The sequence below is a fragment of the Mus caroli genome, chromosome 9 (assembly GCF_900094665.2).
Source record: "Mus caroli chromosome 9, CAROLI_EIJ_v1.1, whole genome shotgun sequence".
Classification (NCBI taxonomy): Eukaryota; Metazoa; Chordata; class Mammalia; order Rodentia; family Muridae; genus Mus; species Mus caroli.
The window spans coordinates 110,695,748-110,712,884 of record NC_034578.1 but is presented as its reverse complement, the minus strand read 5'-3'; the positions used below and the strand labels follow the sequence as shown (position 1 = coordinate 110,712,884).

General features: G+C 40.8%; 1 protein-coding gene across 1 annotated transcript in view; it reads left to right on the top strand.

Annotated features, from left to right (window-relative positions):
• Positions 1-17,137, top strand: part of Stt3b (STT3 oligosaccharyltransferase complex catalytic subunit B) — a 64,693-nt gene that overhangs the window by 40,346 nt on the left and 7,210 nt on the right. The window contains exons 4-12 of the mRNA XM_021171401.2: positions 2,144-2,209; positions 2,995-3,094; positions 10,004-10,102; positions 10,981-11,127; positions 12,351-12,399; positions 13,592-13,746; positions 14,497-14,708; positions 15,931-16,118; positions 16,775-16,946. Of these exons, the coding sequence (XP_021027060.1) occupies positions 2,144-2,209; positions 2,995-3,094; positions 10,004-10,102; positions 10,981-11,127; positions 12,351-12,399; positions 13,592-13,746; positions 14,497-14,708; positions 15,931-16,118; positions 16,775-16,946 (1,188 nt within the window). The remainder of the gene's footprint in view (positions 1-2,143; positions 2,210-2,994; positions 3,095-10,003; positions 10,103-10,980; positions 11,128-12,350; positions 12,400-13,591; positions 13,747-14,496; positions 14,709-15,930; positions 16,119-16,774; positions 16,947-17,137) is intronic.

Sequence of the window (17,137 nt, the reverse complement as noted above, 5' to 3'; positions counted from 1 at the left end):
AATGGGTGCCCTATCCCATCTCTTCAAAGTCTCTTTGCTTTCTGGAGTTTTCTGTGTGTTCTTTGGAATGGTTTTTTATTGGTGAGTTTTCTTGTTCGTTTATGCTTGTACTCTCAGATTTCTAGTTGCTTCTAGTTTTTTATTTCATGAGTACAAAAATGTACATATTTCACTTCATTACTGAAGTTCCTTATTGTAACAAAACAAAAGCCAAAGCGTTTCTCTCTGTAGGTCTGGCTGTCCTGGATCTCACTCTTTAGACCCGGGTGGCCTTGAACTCACAGAGATCTAGAGCCTCTGCTTCCCAAGTGCTGGGATTAGGGTAATTTGTGACAGCTGACTGGAGTCTGTGTCCTCTAAATCCAGCACCTTAGTCCATCCTAATCAAGTTTCTGCTGACTGCTTTCTTTGTCCCCGAGCATGGCTTCAGCCTTGGACTCTTGGTGACTCTTGGTGACTCTTGGCATTACAGATAGTGCTAAAACTTTGGATTTTGTTTCATTTTTGTGAGCTGTGCTGGATTGTTAAACCAGAGCTAAAGCTGGCAACTCTGTGGTGTTTAGAGCAGTGCATCTGCTGTTACCTTTACTTCTAACCTTTCTAATTCAGTTGAGCTTCCGAAAGATCACTGCTGTCTGCATAAATTCATGTCAGCCGAGGATTCAAGTATTAGCACAGAGTGATTAGTCTGGGGGTGATGAGTGCCTTCAACGTCTCAACTCCCAAGCCAGTGTGTGTGTGTGTGTGTGTGTGTGAGAGAGAGAGAGAGAGAGAGAGAGAGAGAGAGAGTGTGAGAGTGTAATACACTTATCTCAGACTCTTCTCAGGGCATTTTCATCCAGAGCTGTGTCATTGGTCCCTGGCAAGTCTGCCTGTCTTAACTATTCTTGTAACTTTAGGTGGCAGAGTGGTAGATGGCCTCATGTGTTTGGAGTTTGCCAAGTTCGTGGTGACCGTCTGTTTGTCCCACTGTTTGGTTATGTACACTGTACACTGTGTTATGCTGATCCCATTGCCTTACAGGGCTATCCTGGGTTGTCCTCTGCTTTCTTGACCATTTTATTCTCCAGGCACCTTTTTGGCTTTTGGGAAAGGAGCCTCTGCGCATTCAGCCCCCCATCTCCCTGGTGTCCGCTGTTCTTCCTGGTAGGGCATTTGTACCTGTTACTTTAGTCTTTTTAGCGCTACAGGGTTTGTAATGACATTTCTCCTCAATCACTCCTCAAATAGATTATCTCAGGCTGGTTTCAATGGCCATCATTTTAATAAATGTTTCCCCCTGTTCTCACTGAGAGCAATGAACTAGAAATGCTTTCTTTCCTCTCCCTCCCCCTTCCTTGCTTCTTTTCGTTGTATTCGTTTTCATATTTTGTACCAAAGTCTAGATATCACCTGGAGTTAACTACACTGTATTATTAAAAACCTGTTTTTAAAAAGACTTTCTGGAAATTCACTTAGGTTTGTTGAACATGCCTCTTAGCACAAAGACAGAAAACTTTTTGAATATAGACTTCTTTGTGATAGGAACCGTTCTTATCTTTTCTTGGGTATTCATCTTAAAGGTGACCATTTGCTGTATGTCTGGGTCTGTGTCACTTATTTTGAAGATGCTAATAATTTGCTTTTTTAGGTCACAAACTCATTTGGAAATCACTACCTTAAGACAAGATTGGTTGAACTTTGATTTATTTGTATATAACCTTTCTAATATAGGTTACTGAGAAGTTACTTAGGTATTAGGCCCTCTGGAAGACAATTCAACAATATACATTTAAAATGTTGATTATGATAATAAAACTTTCTTATTGTAAGTTTTTCAAAATGGAAACTTAAATCATATATATGACCCTGAATTCAGATGAAAAAACATACAAGCCTAGTAGATCAACTATATGAAAATGTAGATTTACTGAACACATTTATTTAAGGCTCCAGTTTATTGACATTAACCATTTCATGGCAGAAAATGAAAACAGGTAATTTTTCTTTATTTGTTCTTTTTACTTTAACCAAAAAGACTAGGTTATAAAATACATCTTGTTCAAGCACTATAAAGGTATATTTTAGTCAGTTGGGGTAGCCAAGCCTCATTCCTCACTCAACCTTTCCATTTTACAATGGCATTTGCATTTGTTGTTGTTAGGTAAAGTCTGTGAAGACCGGATCTGTGTTCTGGACAATGTGCTGCTGCTTGTCATATTTCTACATGGTAAGACCTGGGCCTGCCTGCCTGCCGTGTGTGTGTGTGTGTGTGTGTTCTTAGAAGTTACTTTAAGACATTTTTGTATGCTAATGTATGTCCTCATAAGTCAATTTGATAATCTTGTAACTAAATTAGAACAAGCTGATCCTGAAAGACCTTGTCTATTTTAAACATATGAAAGTCAGTCCCGAACATTGGCTTTTAAGAATATTTATTTAGACTTAGTATCTATCTGTGATTACTCTGATTTTAAAGATATGATTACATATAATACAAATCGATGGGTGTGTGTGTGTGTGTGTGTTCTTGTAATCCATGTTACAGCTTCAGCCAATCAGCACTGTCAAGAGTCGCACAGTGTGGCCAGGGTTTGTGAGTGCCCCTTTAACTGAGTCTCTGACCAGAGTCAGAATCCCTCATTCTTAAGCTCAGTGAACCTTCTTTCAGTGAATAGATCATCATAAATAGATGGAATAAAAGCTTGTTGGTTTTGTCTAAAAATGTATTGCTTCTTCTATTCATTTCCAGGACAGCCTATTTCTTCTAAGTTAAGTCATGTGATGTTCTTAGTCTGACTATTAAATCAAATCTAACTTGAGCCATTCTCCACTGAGTTTAGAAAAGCTTACTAGGTTTATGGGATCATCTTATTTTACTTATCAGTAAAACAATTCCCCCAAATCCTAGCATTTTACTTTTTCTCATATTTAGGTTGTCATGACAAATGAGACACACTTGTTTTAGGAAGTGAGAGATAGGAGCCATGTGTCTGAGCCTCTCTTTTCCCACAGGTCTCTGCGTGGGGAGGTTATGTCTTCATCATCAACCTCATCCCTCTCCATGTGTTTGTATTGCTGCTGATGCAGAGGTACAGCAAGAGAGTCTACATAGGTAAGTGGCTCTGCCTCTAAACTGCGCTCTTAGTAAACAACTTTTGTTTGCTCAGTAATTGCCCATGAAAAGGCAGTACATTTTTTATGTTTAACTTGCCCTGTGCTGATTACATGAGACCCTGTCACAAATAAGCAAAACAAATAAACAAACAAACAAAAACCAGTAGGGGGGGCAGGGAGATTGCCCCAAAACAAGCCTCATGTGTTCGTTCACATGCAGTAACATGTAAAAATAGTTAATTTGTGTGACTGGTTCTGCATTACCTGTGCCTGAATTTATCAATGAGCTGGCTTGGTCCAAGGTCTTCAGGGAGCAATCAGTGGGTAGAAGCATTATATAGTAGAACATTCCTTATAGGGCTGTGGTTATTAATAAAACTGCAGAAGAGCAGAGATGTAAAACCTGTACTGTTTTATCACAAGAATTTCACGTAAGTTGATGAGAGCTTGGATATAAAATGTCAAAGTTAAACATGGTGTAGGGAGACACATCAGCTAAAACTTCACAGAGTGACTTAAAATAATGATTTCTTAGGGCTGGAGAAAGAGCTTAGCAGTTAACAGCACTGACTGCTCTTCCAGAGGAAGGACCCAGGTTCAATTCCCAGCACACGCATGGCAGCTCACAACTGTCTGTAACTCCAAGAACTGACACTCTCACACAAACATACATGCAGACAAAACACCAATGCACATAAAATAAATACTTTTTTAGAATTAAAAAAGAAAATTGTTTCTGTACTACAGTTTTTATTTGCTTTTGAAATTTACACTGGTTATTCGAGGTGAGGCGATTTGTTCTGTAGGTAACAGGACTTTGGTAAAGCTTATTAATTAGAAGCCAAGTGTGGTTGTACATGTTTGTAGTCTCAGATCTAAGAGGTAAGAGAAGAGCAAGTTCAAAGCCAGCCTTAAATGTGTAAGAAAGTTTTGCTAATTTAAAAATAGCTTATATTAAACGCCTCATATTAGTAGCAGTAATTACCCTGAATTTATGTGGTAGGCAGAGGGCAGACACACCATAGATAGTGGTCAAAGGTTCACATAACAGCTTTGAAGTTTCTTATATAACATGTTTGTAATACTTATTCTGACACTCCTATTTTGATTGTCTAATAGGGTTTTTATTACCATATACTATTTGGAATAATACTTTCATATTTGTAGCACAATTTCCTGATTACATTTGTTTAGATTATTTAATTACTATCATACGTAGTTTTGGTGGATTTGATCCAAGCTATTGGAATTAATAAAAAGATGTATGATTTTATATTTGTGACAGGTAAAGATTTACCAAGATAGGAGATTGCTCTTGCATCCTATAAACTAGATACATTATTTTGCATGATTGGGTTATTTATAAAAGCATAAAGTAGTTTCCATGCTTCCTAGATTGATCCTTTTAGAGACGATGATCTGTTTTGAGTTTTACCTTCATGCTATATGAACAGGGCCAATGGCGGTGCTGAAAGACATTTGTCTTGGCCTCTCTCTTGCTTACAGGTCTTTGTGTTGGTTACAGTAAATGCTTTCTAGGGGAGCAAGGAACACTCATTCCCTGAACGGACAGGTCTAGCAGTATCTTTCTGTCTTAAGACTAAAAATAGTAGAGCCAGGGCCTTTCTTACTATGACTTAACAGAAATCTTTGATCAAAAGCCTTCTTCAGTTAATACAGACAGAGATTTTTTCCATATCTACGAACAAAAGTGGAATATGGCTTTGGTGCTGTCATAGGTGAGCCCAGTCTTAGAATCGTCCCTGTCAACTTGTTCAGGAGCACTTCTGTGTAGAAGTTAGGAGACTACATGAGATGCTTAGACTACATGAGATGCTTAGGTCTGTCTAAAAGCCTGCTCACTTAAAATCTAATACTTGGGAGGCTGGGGCAAGGGGATGCCCAGAGTTTGATGTCAACCTTGATCACAGTGAATTTCAGGCTAGCGTGGGGTAAAGAATTGCAACCTTCCCTAAACGAATAGGAAAGTCCTAAATGATTTTTAGTGGAATAAATTTGCAATTTTGTTTAAATTCTTTTAAATCTGTTTTATTTGTAAATTATGTTTGCTATTATTTGTCTGTTGTACTTTTTGACACATACTAGGTAGGTACAGTTCCTGCATAGCTGCAAGAGTGATTGAGTCACAGTATCTCATTTTTTAAAAGCAGAATTAGCCAGGAAGGGTGGGTGCGCACATAGCTTTAATCCCAACCATCTAGAGGCAGAAGCAGGCGGATCTCTGAGTTGAGGCCATCCTGGTCTACATAGAGAGTTCCAGGACAGCCAGAGCTACATAGTGAGACTATCATCTCAGGCGGAAAGGGGAGTTGGATTTCCTGAGTTCTCCCTTATGTGTTCACACAGTGTGCTCTTACTCTCCTGTGTTCTGATGGTGTCTCATTAACATTTGTCAGAACTGCTGAATTGCTTCTGTAAGACAGAAGTAGAATTTGAAACTTATTTTTATTTTGCACATACCTATTTTGTTTGTCTGCATGTATGTGTGCACCGTGTACATGCCTTTGTGCCTGCTGAAGTCAGAGGAGGGCATCAGATCCCCTGGAACCCCAGTTGTAAGCCATCACGTGGGTGTTAGGAATTGAACCCAGGTCATTTGGAAGATCCAAGCCAACTGACTGGATCTTGCCGATCCATCTCTCCAGTCCAGAACTAGAATTTTAAATCTGGGTAGATTTCCTCTATTCTCATCCTTGATTTCCCATGGGGTAGCAGCAGAAGATGCTTTTTTTCTTTTCTTTTTTCTTTCTTTATTTTTTTTTTTTTGTTTTGTTTTTGTGTTTTGTTTTGTTTTGTTTTTCAAGACAGGGTTTTTCTATGTAGCCCTGGCTGTCCTGGAACTCACTCAGTAGACCAGGCTGGCCTCGAACTCAGGAATCTGCCTGCCTCTGCCTCCCAAGTGCTGGGATTAAAGGCGTGGATCACCACCGCCCAGCAATACTTTTTTTCCATTTGAAAGTGTGATAATCTCTGCTCGAGTAGTTTAAGTCATAGCTTCCTGCCTTTACAAATTTGGACCTTGTAAAATGTCTGTTTCAGTGACATGCTCTACCTGGTCGCTATGAGCAGTGTCCCTGGGAAGGAGAGTGTATATCTGTGCCTCTGCGCACATCCAGCTTCCCTGCTAGTCAGAAGAGCCTATTTCCTGCCTCTGTTGCTCTCCCCAGGCTTTACCCGGTTTCCCAAAACTCTCAGTAGCCAGAGTGTTCACAAAGTAGCAAGGTGACTTTATTAAGTAAACTTTTCAACATTCTTAGAACTTTAATATTGTTTGATAGCAGTCAGGTGGAACTGATTGGATTGTAAGGTCTTTCTCCTCTGTATCTTGTCTAACAGAAGAGGGATATATTTTGTTAGCTGTTCCTATTAGACACTGAACAAGAGATGAAGTAACTTACAGGGCTGGCGGGCCCTATGGTGGGTTAATGTAGTAAATGGGCTGTGTGTTCAGAGACCCTTCTCTAAGCCTGCAGAAAGAAGAGTGGTAGTAACTTAAACTCCAGAGACGTGGGCAGAGGAAAGGTGAGAGGCGCTGTGTGAGGCCCTGACTGCAACACATTTGAAGCAGCCATGGTAGCTCCATAATTCAATCGCTAGGGTATGCAACAGCCAAGAAAGACCCTGTCTCAAGGAGGAAGGTGGAGACCTCTAGGTTGTCCTCTGACCTCCACATCATGCACTGACACTCCAGAATAAAAGATGGCCCAGAGAGTGCTGCCGAGTTGTAATGGCTTCTCAGTGAGGTATGGAAGTGAGTGCAGCAAACACTCTTCTCAACCTACCTACAGTCTCAGTGGACCTGGAGCCCAGTGTGCCATTGGCCACAGGTCCACTACCTGCCATGCCACTGCCACTCAAATATTCTGGGGAAAAACAAGATTAGGATTTCTATTGATTTCTCTCTAAACAGAGTTTTCTTTGAGTAAAACTAAATTGTACATGTGAATAAGTCCAGTTGTTTTACGGGGCATTTTTCTAGCTAGGAGCATAGTCTGCAGCAATGAATGCCAGGAACTGTGTTTCCACAGGATGGCAGTGTGGTAGCACTTTTATGATGTAATGAGTGATTTACGACATCATTGGGTTGTGCTCTTTCTTAGAGCTCACTTCTTTGATGGAATAGTGTAAGAGTCGAGAAATAGGTTAGTGTAGCTGCGTAGAAAGTTGGGCTGGCTGGGGCCGTGGCTTGGTAATGGCTCCTAGTGGAGTTTGAGGAAGGAGCGGTGCTGCGGGTGTGCTGCTGAGGTCCTGTGAGGACGGCGTGTGCCTTTTATGCTGCTGCTCCTGCTCCTGCTCCTGCTCCTGCTTGTAGAAGCCTCCTCCTCCTGCTGTGCTCTCCCTGCTCCTCAGATGGACTTAGAGGCCAGTTTGGATTGCTCTTACCAGGATTCTCTGTTTTGAAAATGTCCCGATTGTCATAGATATAAGGTCTTTTTGAAAGTACACTATTTGGTACTGTCATACAATCTGGAGGGAAAAGTACTTTATTTTTATAGTGGATAGAGGTGTTTCTTCTTCATCTTCATGTCTTTCTATTCATGTGAATCTAATTTTCCACTTTCTATGTTTTAAGTTTTTTAAAGTTTGTGAGATTTAAATTAGATATTGAGTTATGAGTGCTATTTTATAAATTTAGGAAGCACAGTATCTTGTGTAAGTGTGAGTTTTGGCACTGTGGAGCTTAGCTAGCAGTCACAACCTTGATCTGGTACGAGTGGTTTCCTGTGTGTTGAAGGGCTCTGTGAGTCGGATATGTATTTCTCCTGTGTGAACACTTGACAGCATCCAGGGATCCACAGCTATCAATCAGCTCAGGCTGCTGTGGGTCCAGCTCCTTTATACAGAACTCGGGGTCTGTGCAGGGTCCTGCAGAGCGGCTTCAGTGGCTCAGGTGAAAGGAGGAGGCTGGTGCACAGGCCTTTCGAGCTGTGACGTCCGTTTCTGTTACTTTGTCTGACATGAGCCAAGCAATAAGAACTTACCCTTTCCTTGAGTTCATTTTTGACACTCTGCCTATTAACGTGGCCTCTAGTGCTTTGTTTCCATAGAGACTTGTTATTGGTTGCTTTGGTATTTCGTGTCCTGAAGAGTACCTAGAGCCTTAGGCATGCTAGACAAGTGCCTCACTGCTGAGCCACTCCCCAGCCCTGGTATTGCTTCTCCTTACCGATAAGAACTCAAGCAGCCGTGTGGAGGAGGAGGTGGGGGTGTTTTCTCTGGGGTGGGGTGAAGAAGATGGGTTTTTCTCTGGGATGGTCATATGCTTGTTCGTTGTAAGGTAGTTTTACTGCCTCATTTTCTCCTTGGCTTTTTAAAAAGGAGAATAGTTTATTGTTTTTAAATTGAGTTTGTAGTGTCTATTATATTCAGTCCAAATCCTGTGAGTGTTGCTGAATTCCTTGTTTGTTTCTTGGAGGCAGCCCCAGGCTGAGGTGATTTTGCAGTGTTTGGTGTTTGCAGGCCTCACTGAGGAGAAACTGCACTCTTCACAGTCTTTGCTATAGTGCCTCTGTTCCTGGCTGGAGTGTGGGTTCCACACTGTAAGATGCGTACCTTTCTTCCTTTCTTTCTTTCTTTTTTTTTCTCCCATTCTGCTTCTGACTCTTACCAGGGCTTCAACACAGATTAATTAATAAAAGAAACTTACTAGAAGGCCCCTTGACCACATAAGCAGATTAAACATTGTGATAACTTGGATTTTACTTGAATATTTCACAAAGGGGCATACCACTGCAGCATCAGTGTGTCTGCAGAGTTTACTTTGAGTGGCTGGCAGAACTGTGGCCTTCATTAGTTCTGAGTTTTTGAAAACTCTCCCCACAAGCTCTGGCCCTTTCTATTGTATTTATGAGCTTATCTTTCCAACACAGTAGTTATAACTTAGCAGACAGCTTGGGAAGCAGTGTAGCATTTGAACTAATGGTTCACAATTTCCCTTCTAAAAATTAGTTTCTTTTAAGAGCAGATAAATACAACTCTAAAGGCAAGGAGAAGGGAAACATATGTTCTGTGCTGTGTTGTGACAAGTATAGCAGGCAAAGAACATGCAGGAGCATCTTCTATTTCGAAGGTATCCTAGACTTCCCTTTTTATACTGACTTATTTAACCAAAACTGAACATCAAGTACATTTATGAAAATGATGTATATAAATTTTATGACTAGAATACTATTTCCACATCAGCTTATTTTAGATAAACCTTTTATCTTCTGATAGAATTTTAGTTCCAGTTACCCCTAATACTCTCTCCTGTCAGATGACCTAATGTCGATCTGTAGCCATGAGTGGCAAACCAGTCTTTGGCACACATTGCCACTGCGCTACAGCAGCTGTGTGCTTTAGGAGCAGTGTGAGCAGAGCAAACAGTCTTTCTGTTAGACTGACTTCCGTGACTGGCAGCTTCTTTTCCTTTTTAAACACTTCAGCTTCTACCTGAGAAGTCTTAGGAAACTGCATAGAAGGCACAAGATACTCCGAGCTTCTGAGACTAGTGGGCACACATGATTGGTGGTAGGTGTTTGTGAGGTCATGAGCATCTTGGATTAATAACACAGCAATGGTAGTTACTTAATGCAAGTGCAGTTGCAGAATTTCTTGGCTCTTATCAATAATTACTAATGGTGACGTTTTAGAAATGTGATTTCCATTTGCTCGAAAGGTAGCACGAGTCTCTGAAATTGTGAGTGAGGTCTACAAACGATACTTTTAAAAGTAGATAGAATATTTATGGTCTGTAATGCAACTAACATTCATATATCATATCCACTTCAAGATTCTATTGTTTAAGTTCTGTTAGCTTTTCTAAGAAGATTTTTTTAATATATTTATGTGTTGAGTATTTAATGGCAGTAGTAAATTACCCTTGTTTCCTGTTTTGTTTTTATAGCATATAGCACTTTCTACATTGTGGGTTTAATATTATCCATGCAGATACCTTTTGTGGGATTTCAGCCAATCAGAACAAGCGAGCACATGGCAGCTGCAGGTATGGAAACTAGTGTTTGAAGTTGAGATGAAAGGACATTGTAAATGTTTTATCTGCTTAAGATGTATGTGTGACCTTAATCATTTTTCCTTCTATACTGACACTAAAATGAGGTTTCAGGCTCTTTCTTATATCATAATTTGTAAAGGGTTTTAATAATAATAGATGGTGTACTTAGCTTTCTGTTGCTGTGATGAAACACTGACTAAAGCCTACTCGAGGAGGAAAGGATTCATGTGACTTAAGTACCCTGCTCACAGTCCATCACTGAGGGAAATCAAGGCAGAAACTCAAGGCAGGACCATGAAGCATAGGCCACGTGGGGTGCTGCTTACTGGCTTGCTCCCGAAGGCTTACTCAGCCTGCTTTTTCAGACAACCCAGGACCCCCAGCCCAAGGTTGGCACCCACCGTCCACAGTGAGCTTGTCCCTCCCACATCAGTCATTAATCAAGGAGATACTCGAACACTTTTGTCCGTCAGCCAATCTGATCTCATTCTCAGTTGTACTGCCCCTTCTCAGATAACTCTAGCTTCTGTCAAGCTGACAAAACACAAGCCAGTACACCAGCACAGGAAGAAGTATAATGTTTTAAATCTTTGCTGATGCATGGTAGTGTCAGCGTGCACAGTTGGCTGCTCTTCTTGTCTGGTGCATGTATAAGGATTCTGATCACTTTGGGAAAAGATGTGCAATAGGATTTTTCAGGTCATTAAATGTGGGTTAGCACATTAGTTGACACAGGAAATATTGGTAGGTGGGATTACTAGTCCCTGGGGTGAAGGATACAGAGGTTTTGCAGCTTTGCAAGTGAAAGTATTGAAACGACATTAGGGAAACGCTGTGATGGTATTCACGTGAGCCTTCTCTTTAACCAGGTGTCTTTGCGCTGCTGCAAGCTTACGCTTTTTTGCAGTATCTGAGAGACCGGTTGACAAAACAGGAGTTCCAGACCCTTTTCTTTTTGGGTGTCTCACTAGCTGCAGGCGCTGTGTTCCTTAGTGTCATCTATCTGACATACACAGGTAGGTACCATCACCTGTAAGATGGAAGTCGTGGCTCTAGATTACTGTTCACGAATAGTCGTTCACAGGTTCTTCTCACACACTCCATATATCCTAATATCAAATATTGTATAATGTCAAATAATTATCAAAAGTTCTAAACTCCATTAACATATTACAAACTGCAATTTTAAAAAAGCATGAGCTGCCATTCCTGACTTTAGAAAAAACTAGTTTATTTTAATATTACTGCTTTTCAGGCTCTTGTAAATCCACAAACATCCTTCTCTTGCCTGGTTAAAGAGCCAAAACTACTGAAAACTCAGCATCTGTGATAAGCTAGTGTTTGCTTACCCTCTGTTGTGCACTTTCTTCCCCTTCCTTGGAGACTGTTGGCCACATCATTTCCCCATGCTTTGGATCTAAATGACTCCCTAACCATGAGCTCACAAGTCTTGAACAGCAGTCCAGTTTCCCTGGGGGTACTCCATATGCCCAGCTGATGGACAGACCCAGCACAGGATGAATGAAGGTGTGACTGGAGTCAGAGACCTAGGCGTTTGAAAATACATTGGCATCTATAAAATAAAACCAACATTATTTGAATCTAAAAGGACAAGTTGGGTTGGTGCAATGGCTCAGCTGCTAAAGATACTTGTTGTGCACCTGGAGACCTGACTGCTCCCTGAAACCCAAGTCAAGGTGGAAGAGGAGAATCAGCTCCTCAGAATCTTCCTCTGACCTCTACATATGCTCCATGGCTTGCAAAGCGGACAGACACTAATAACGATAACAGTGATAATAGTTACTATCATGGCATGCACCCAATACACACCAACAATAATGTTGTCTTCTTTATTTGTATGTGTGTGGATGTTCTGCCCACATGTGTATGTACTCAGTGCTCACAGACATCAGAATGGGATATCAGATCCCCTAGAACTAGAGTTACAGGCAGTTGAGAGCTACCATGTGAGTGCTGGAATTCAAACCTAGATCCTCCGGAAGAATAGTCAGTGCTCTTCGCCACTGAGTTCTCTCTCCAGTCCCAGGCTAAGCATGGGAGCATACAGCTGCATTCCCAGCATTTGAGGGGCTGAGGTAGGAGGGTTGTTGGAAGTTTGAGGCAAGCTGTGGTGGGTGGGGCTTTATCTCAACCCCCCACTCCCAGACAGAGACAGAGACAGAGAGAATTTACAAAATAATAAAAAGGCAGATAATTTCCTCTGTGTTTTTCCTTTAAGGTTATATTGCACCATGGAGTGGCAGGTTTTATTCACTATGGGATACTGGGTAAGTTGAAATATGCTACTTTGGCCTCCTATTCAAATAGCCTTTCTCCATGCGTTCCTATATTGTGAGGACTTCAGTCATTACTTAAGCAATATTAAATACCCAGGCTGAGCTGTTTGAAGTGAATGCCCGTTGTTTTGAGACCTAAGTTCTATATTCCTGTTCTACAGAGCCAACTCCTTATTGTTTTGTCAGAGCAGAAGCATTTGTATAATTTAAAGATGGGAACTTTTTTAAAAGGAATGAATATAAAATTTACATTTTAAGTTTTGATACCGATAAGGTACTGTATTAGAGATTTATATGAAGTAGGTATGAAGAACTCTTTGTATAATCACTTAATTTAAGCTTTTGCTTAAAAAACCTGAAATACACTATGGGTGCGTGGTACATTTTTTTAAGGGTGCTATATAAAAGGAACTCATTTTAAAACTTGGGTTTTGAATTAGACCAACTATTTCAGTGAAACCTTTTGTCTTTAAAATGATGGCCTAGTGCTGCGATGATGTCACTGTCTGTCTGGTTGCTTTCTAGATGACCCAGTAAAGTCCAACCACCATTTATTGATCAGGTGTCCTTCCAATAGGACACCAAAGCCTCCTGTGCAAGTGAAATCACATAGAATAAACTGTCTCTGGCTAAAACATTTGCTGGCTTTTATCCTGTGGATCCAGAGAACTGGAGAGAACCAGTTACAGAATTGACTAAGCTAAAGTCCAAAGTGGATGTGCATCAGTTGGACTTAGGCTTTAGAGTAATTTTGACCTTTTTGGCATCCCAGAGAGCAAGTGACTTCTGTTGTCACACGGATGCCAGCCGCTTCCTTGTCTGGGAAGGCAGTGGATGGGGCACAGGAGTTAGAGGGCAGAGTGCTTTCTGCCACCAAGAAGAGATGAAGAAACTTGTTGCTGTAGATGTAGGTGATAGAGCTGGACTACAGACAGCTGTCTACCCGAGGAAGGGTTAGAACCAAAGCCAGCAGTTTCATGAGCCCTAGATAGCTCCACTTTAAGGGGACACTTTCGCTTTAGTTTGACAACTGTGTCACTAGCTACATCAGTTAAAATACAAGTTTGACTAAGGAAAGTTGGGACAGAGTAATGTCAGTGATGCAGGAGAGCGTGTTCATCTAAAGGAAGGAGCTCCTGTTTTATCCTTTAACTGTAATAATAATGAACTTTTTTAATATCAGGTATGCAAAAATACACATTCCAATTATTGCATCAGTGTCTGAACATCAGCCTACGACATGGGTGTCTTTCTTCTTTGATCTACATATTCTTGTATGTACCTTCCCAGCAGGCCTATGGTTCTGCATCAAAAATATCAACGATGAAAGAGTATTTGGTAAGATTTTTAATGAGCTCTGATTCAAAACAGTTTTTCTATTGAGATTTGTTTTCCTTATGTGTGTTGTGTTCAAGAACAGTTTTCCTGTTCTACAAAGATGCTTAGATAAGAAAAATTAGTTGGATTTTTCAGTGTATGTATATTCTAGTTACTACTTTTTAAATATAAACTTTACATCCAACCCATGACCTCCTTGAATAGTTTCAGCTTCCGATGGTATAGGAGTCACATACCTCATTGGCTTTTCTGAAGCTTATAGCCTTTAGTCTGAGGCTGTCAGTACCTTCTTTAGAGCGCTGGCTGGTCAGGCCTGATTGTCCTTTCCAGTGCTACCTGACAGATGTCCGTCCACTGTGTTCTTCTTACCCATGTTGGCTTTAAAGAAAGTTTAAAGCCAGACATTGGTGCTGGCCTTCTGAGGCTGTTTTGGTTCAGTAAACTTAGAGTGCCTAATGATCAATGCACACATTCATTGTCACCTGTCAGCTATGGATATTACAATGTATGGAGCTATAATTTTTTTATATCTGTAATAATTAAATTTGAATGATAGTACATTTCTCTAATTTTTTTTATTTAGTCAACAGGACTAAATAATTTAAATAGGACTGTTTGGTCAATATTAATAACTTAGAAATGTGGCTTTGTGAGATGCATACTTTCAGATGTAGTCTGTGCTGTGGTGATGAACATGTGGTTTCCTGAGACATTTTTCCATCGGTGTTGAAAGAGAACCTGTCTTTGCAGTCGCTCTGTATGCAATCAGTGCTGTCTACTTTGCTGGAGTGATGGTGCGGCTGATGCTGACTCTGACCCCGGTCGTCTGCATGCTGTCGGCCATCGCCTTCTCCAATGTTTTTGAGCACTATTTGGGGGATGACATGAAAAGGGAAAACCCACCTGTGGAGGACAGCAGTGATGAGGATGACAAAAGAAACCCAGGAAACTTGTATGACAAGGTGAGGGCTGTGCTGTCTCCGTCTTCCCAGCACCACAAGAGTCCCCAGATGTAGAAGAGTACCTGGAGCTGGGCCTTCTGCAGTTTCTCTCCATTGCTTCCTCCTGAGCTGGGCCTTCTGCAGTTTCTCTCCATTGCTTCCTTCAAAGCTGAACCCCTAGTTGCTCTTTGAGCTCAGAGTAAACAGAATGAAATAGGAACAGGGATTGTTAATCTCTTTTATGCCAGTTGTTACCTTAGTACTTAGCACCTTTCATTTTCCGAGAGTGCGGCTCATCAGATTTACCGATGTGCACCAGTGCTTGCGCTTGTCCTTAGTCTGCGTTTGCTGCGACCTTGTGTGGTTCTACTCTGTGTATGAGATGGTAACTTAGTATTCAAAAGTAGTATTTGGTTAAACACCTGTTTGTTAACACAATGAGGAATTTAACCTGCATAACAGGACAAAGCCTGTGTTGGACACAATTATAGGAAAGACTTAGGAATTAGTGCACTTGTCTTAAATAACCTGTTAGACTTCCCTCTTTTAATACTGGCTAAGCTCATCAATACTAAGCAGCAGGGAAATGCTGTAATGTAAGAATTGGCTGGAATTCTTACTTTTCTTACTCTGAAATCAATATGATTCATAAAGATTTGTGTTAAAAGCACATACCTATTATTATATTTTGGTTTTGTTTTTTTTTTTTTCTTTAATCATCCTTACAACTTAGAGTTTATGGCTATTCAGTTTCCAACAGAGGTAGGTAGGGGAGTGTGTGTGTGTGTGTGTGTGTGTGTGTGTGTGTGTGTGTAAGGGTAGGAGGAGGTAGAGATTTGGCTAAATCTGTAGAGTTTCTCTCCTAGTAATTTCCTAATCTGTGTTTTAGGTGGGCACAGCCATTTCAAGAGTGCAATTAATTTTAAATATATACATACTGGATTTTGGAGCCCCATGGTTAACTCTTTTATATTTAATTAAAAGCTGCCTTCTGTCAGAGATAGTTTGCTCTAAGATCAGGTCCTGGAGTTGTGTATTTTCTGGTTCACATTGAGTGAATCAAAGTTACTTTAAAGTTTACTTTGAATTAGAAAACAAGAGCAAATCTCCCCATTACCCGTAGGAGATTACATCCTTCTCTGACCCATGGGATTATTTAATAGGTTAATATTATCCCACTTTTCCCCTTGACTGCTAATGAACCAAGTACAAGGGCTTCTAACTGCTTGCTCTGCATCTTCAGGCAGGTAAAGTGAGGAAGCATGTGACAGAGCAAGAGAAACCTGAAGAGGGCTTGGGCCCCAACATCAAAAGCATTGTGACCATGCTGATGCTCATGCTCCTGATGATGTTCGCTGTCCACTGCACGTGGGTCACAAGCAACGCCTACTCCAGTCCAAGTGTGGTCCTCGCCTCCTACAATCATGATGGGTAAGGGGGTGACTTGGCTATGAGAGGGCTTTATACTTTCCTTTAACCTAACCAGAAAGAATGTTTGTGAGACTCTGATCTGGATTCTCCTCCTTAAGGTGGTGTAGAGATGCAGCCCACCCGTAGGTCTACTCACTTTGTCTTTTGGTGTGGCCTTGCCCCATCCTTTAGGATGGGTGGCAAGAACTAGTTTGTGCTTTTCTCAAATCTTTCTGCAAATATAATTGTGTATACTTACTGGACACTGCATCATAATTAGTGTGAAATTTGGTAGAAATGCAAATTACAGAGCCCAACCTAAGGCTTACTTGAGAGACCTGAGGGTAGAACCCAGCTAGTTGTGTGTTTAATGGACCCTGATGGTTGCAGGGACAGCGCCACATCTTAGCAGAACACCAGACTGTTTCCCAGAGTTAGTTCATTAGAATATTATATTTTACAAGTGATTTTTTTTTCACATTAGTTTGAAAACACTAGTGCAGACAAAGCTCCGTTTTTTTGTTTTTTTTTTCTTTTTTCCTCCTCGTAGGTAGAGCTTTTGACTACCATCTTTGAAATGAAAATTTTTACGGATTAAACGCCTCAAAAATTTAAGCTATCTCCTTCACACTTATAGACCTCATTTAAAATAAAACTGAGCTGTTTTTGTTTTTCAGTACCAGGAATATATTAGATGACTTTAGAGAAGCGTACTTTTGGCTGAGACAAAACACGGATGAACACGCCCGGGTCATGTCGTGGTGGGACTACGGCTATCAGATTGCTGGCATGGCTAACAGGACCACTCTGGTGGATAACAACACCTGGAACAACAGCCACATCGCACTGGTGAGTGCTCGGCATTGCTGTTTGTTTTTTAAAGAGTAAAGTGGCTCGTCCTACTTAGCACTCAGAATTCACTTGTAATTAAACAGAAAAGATCCGGGTTAGACTTCTTGCCTGCCTGTGTATTCTTGTTTTACGAGTGGTATTATACGTACAGAATTGCAGGCTAGGCAAAAATCTAAAACTTAAAAATG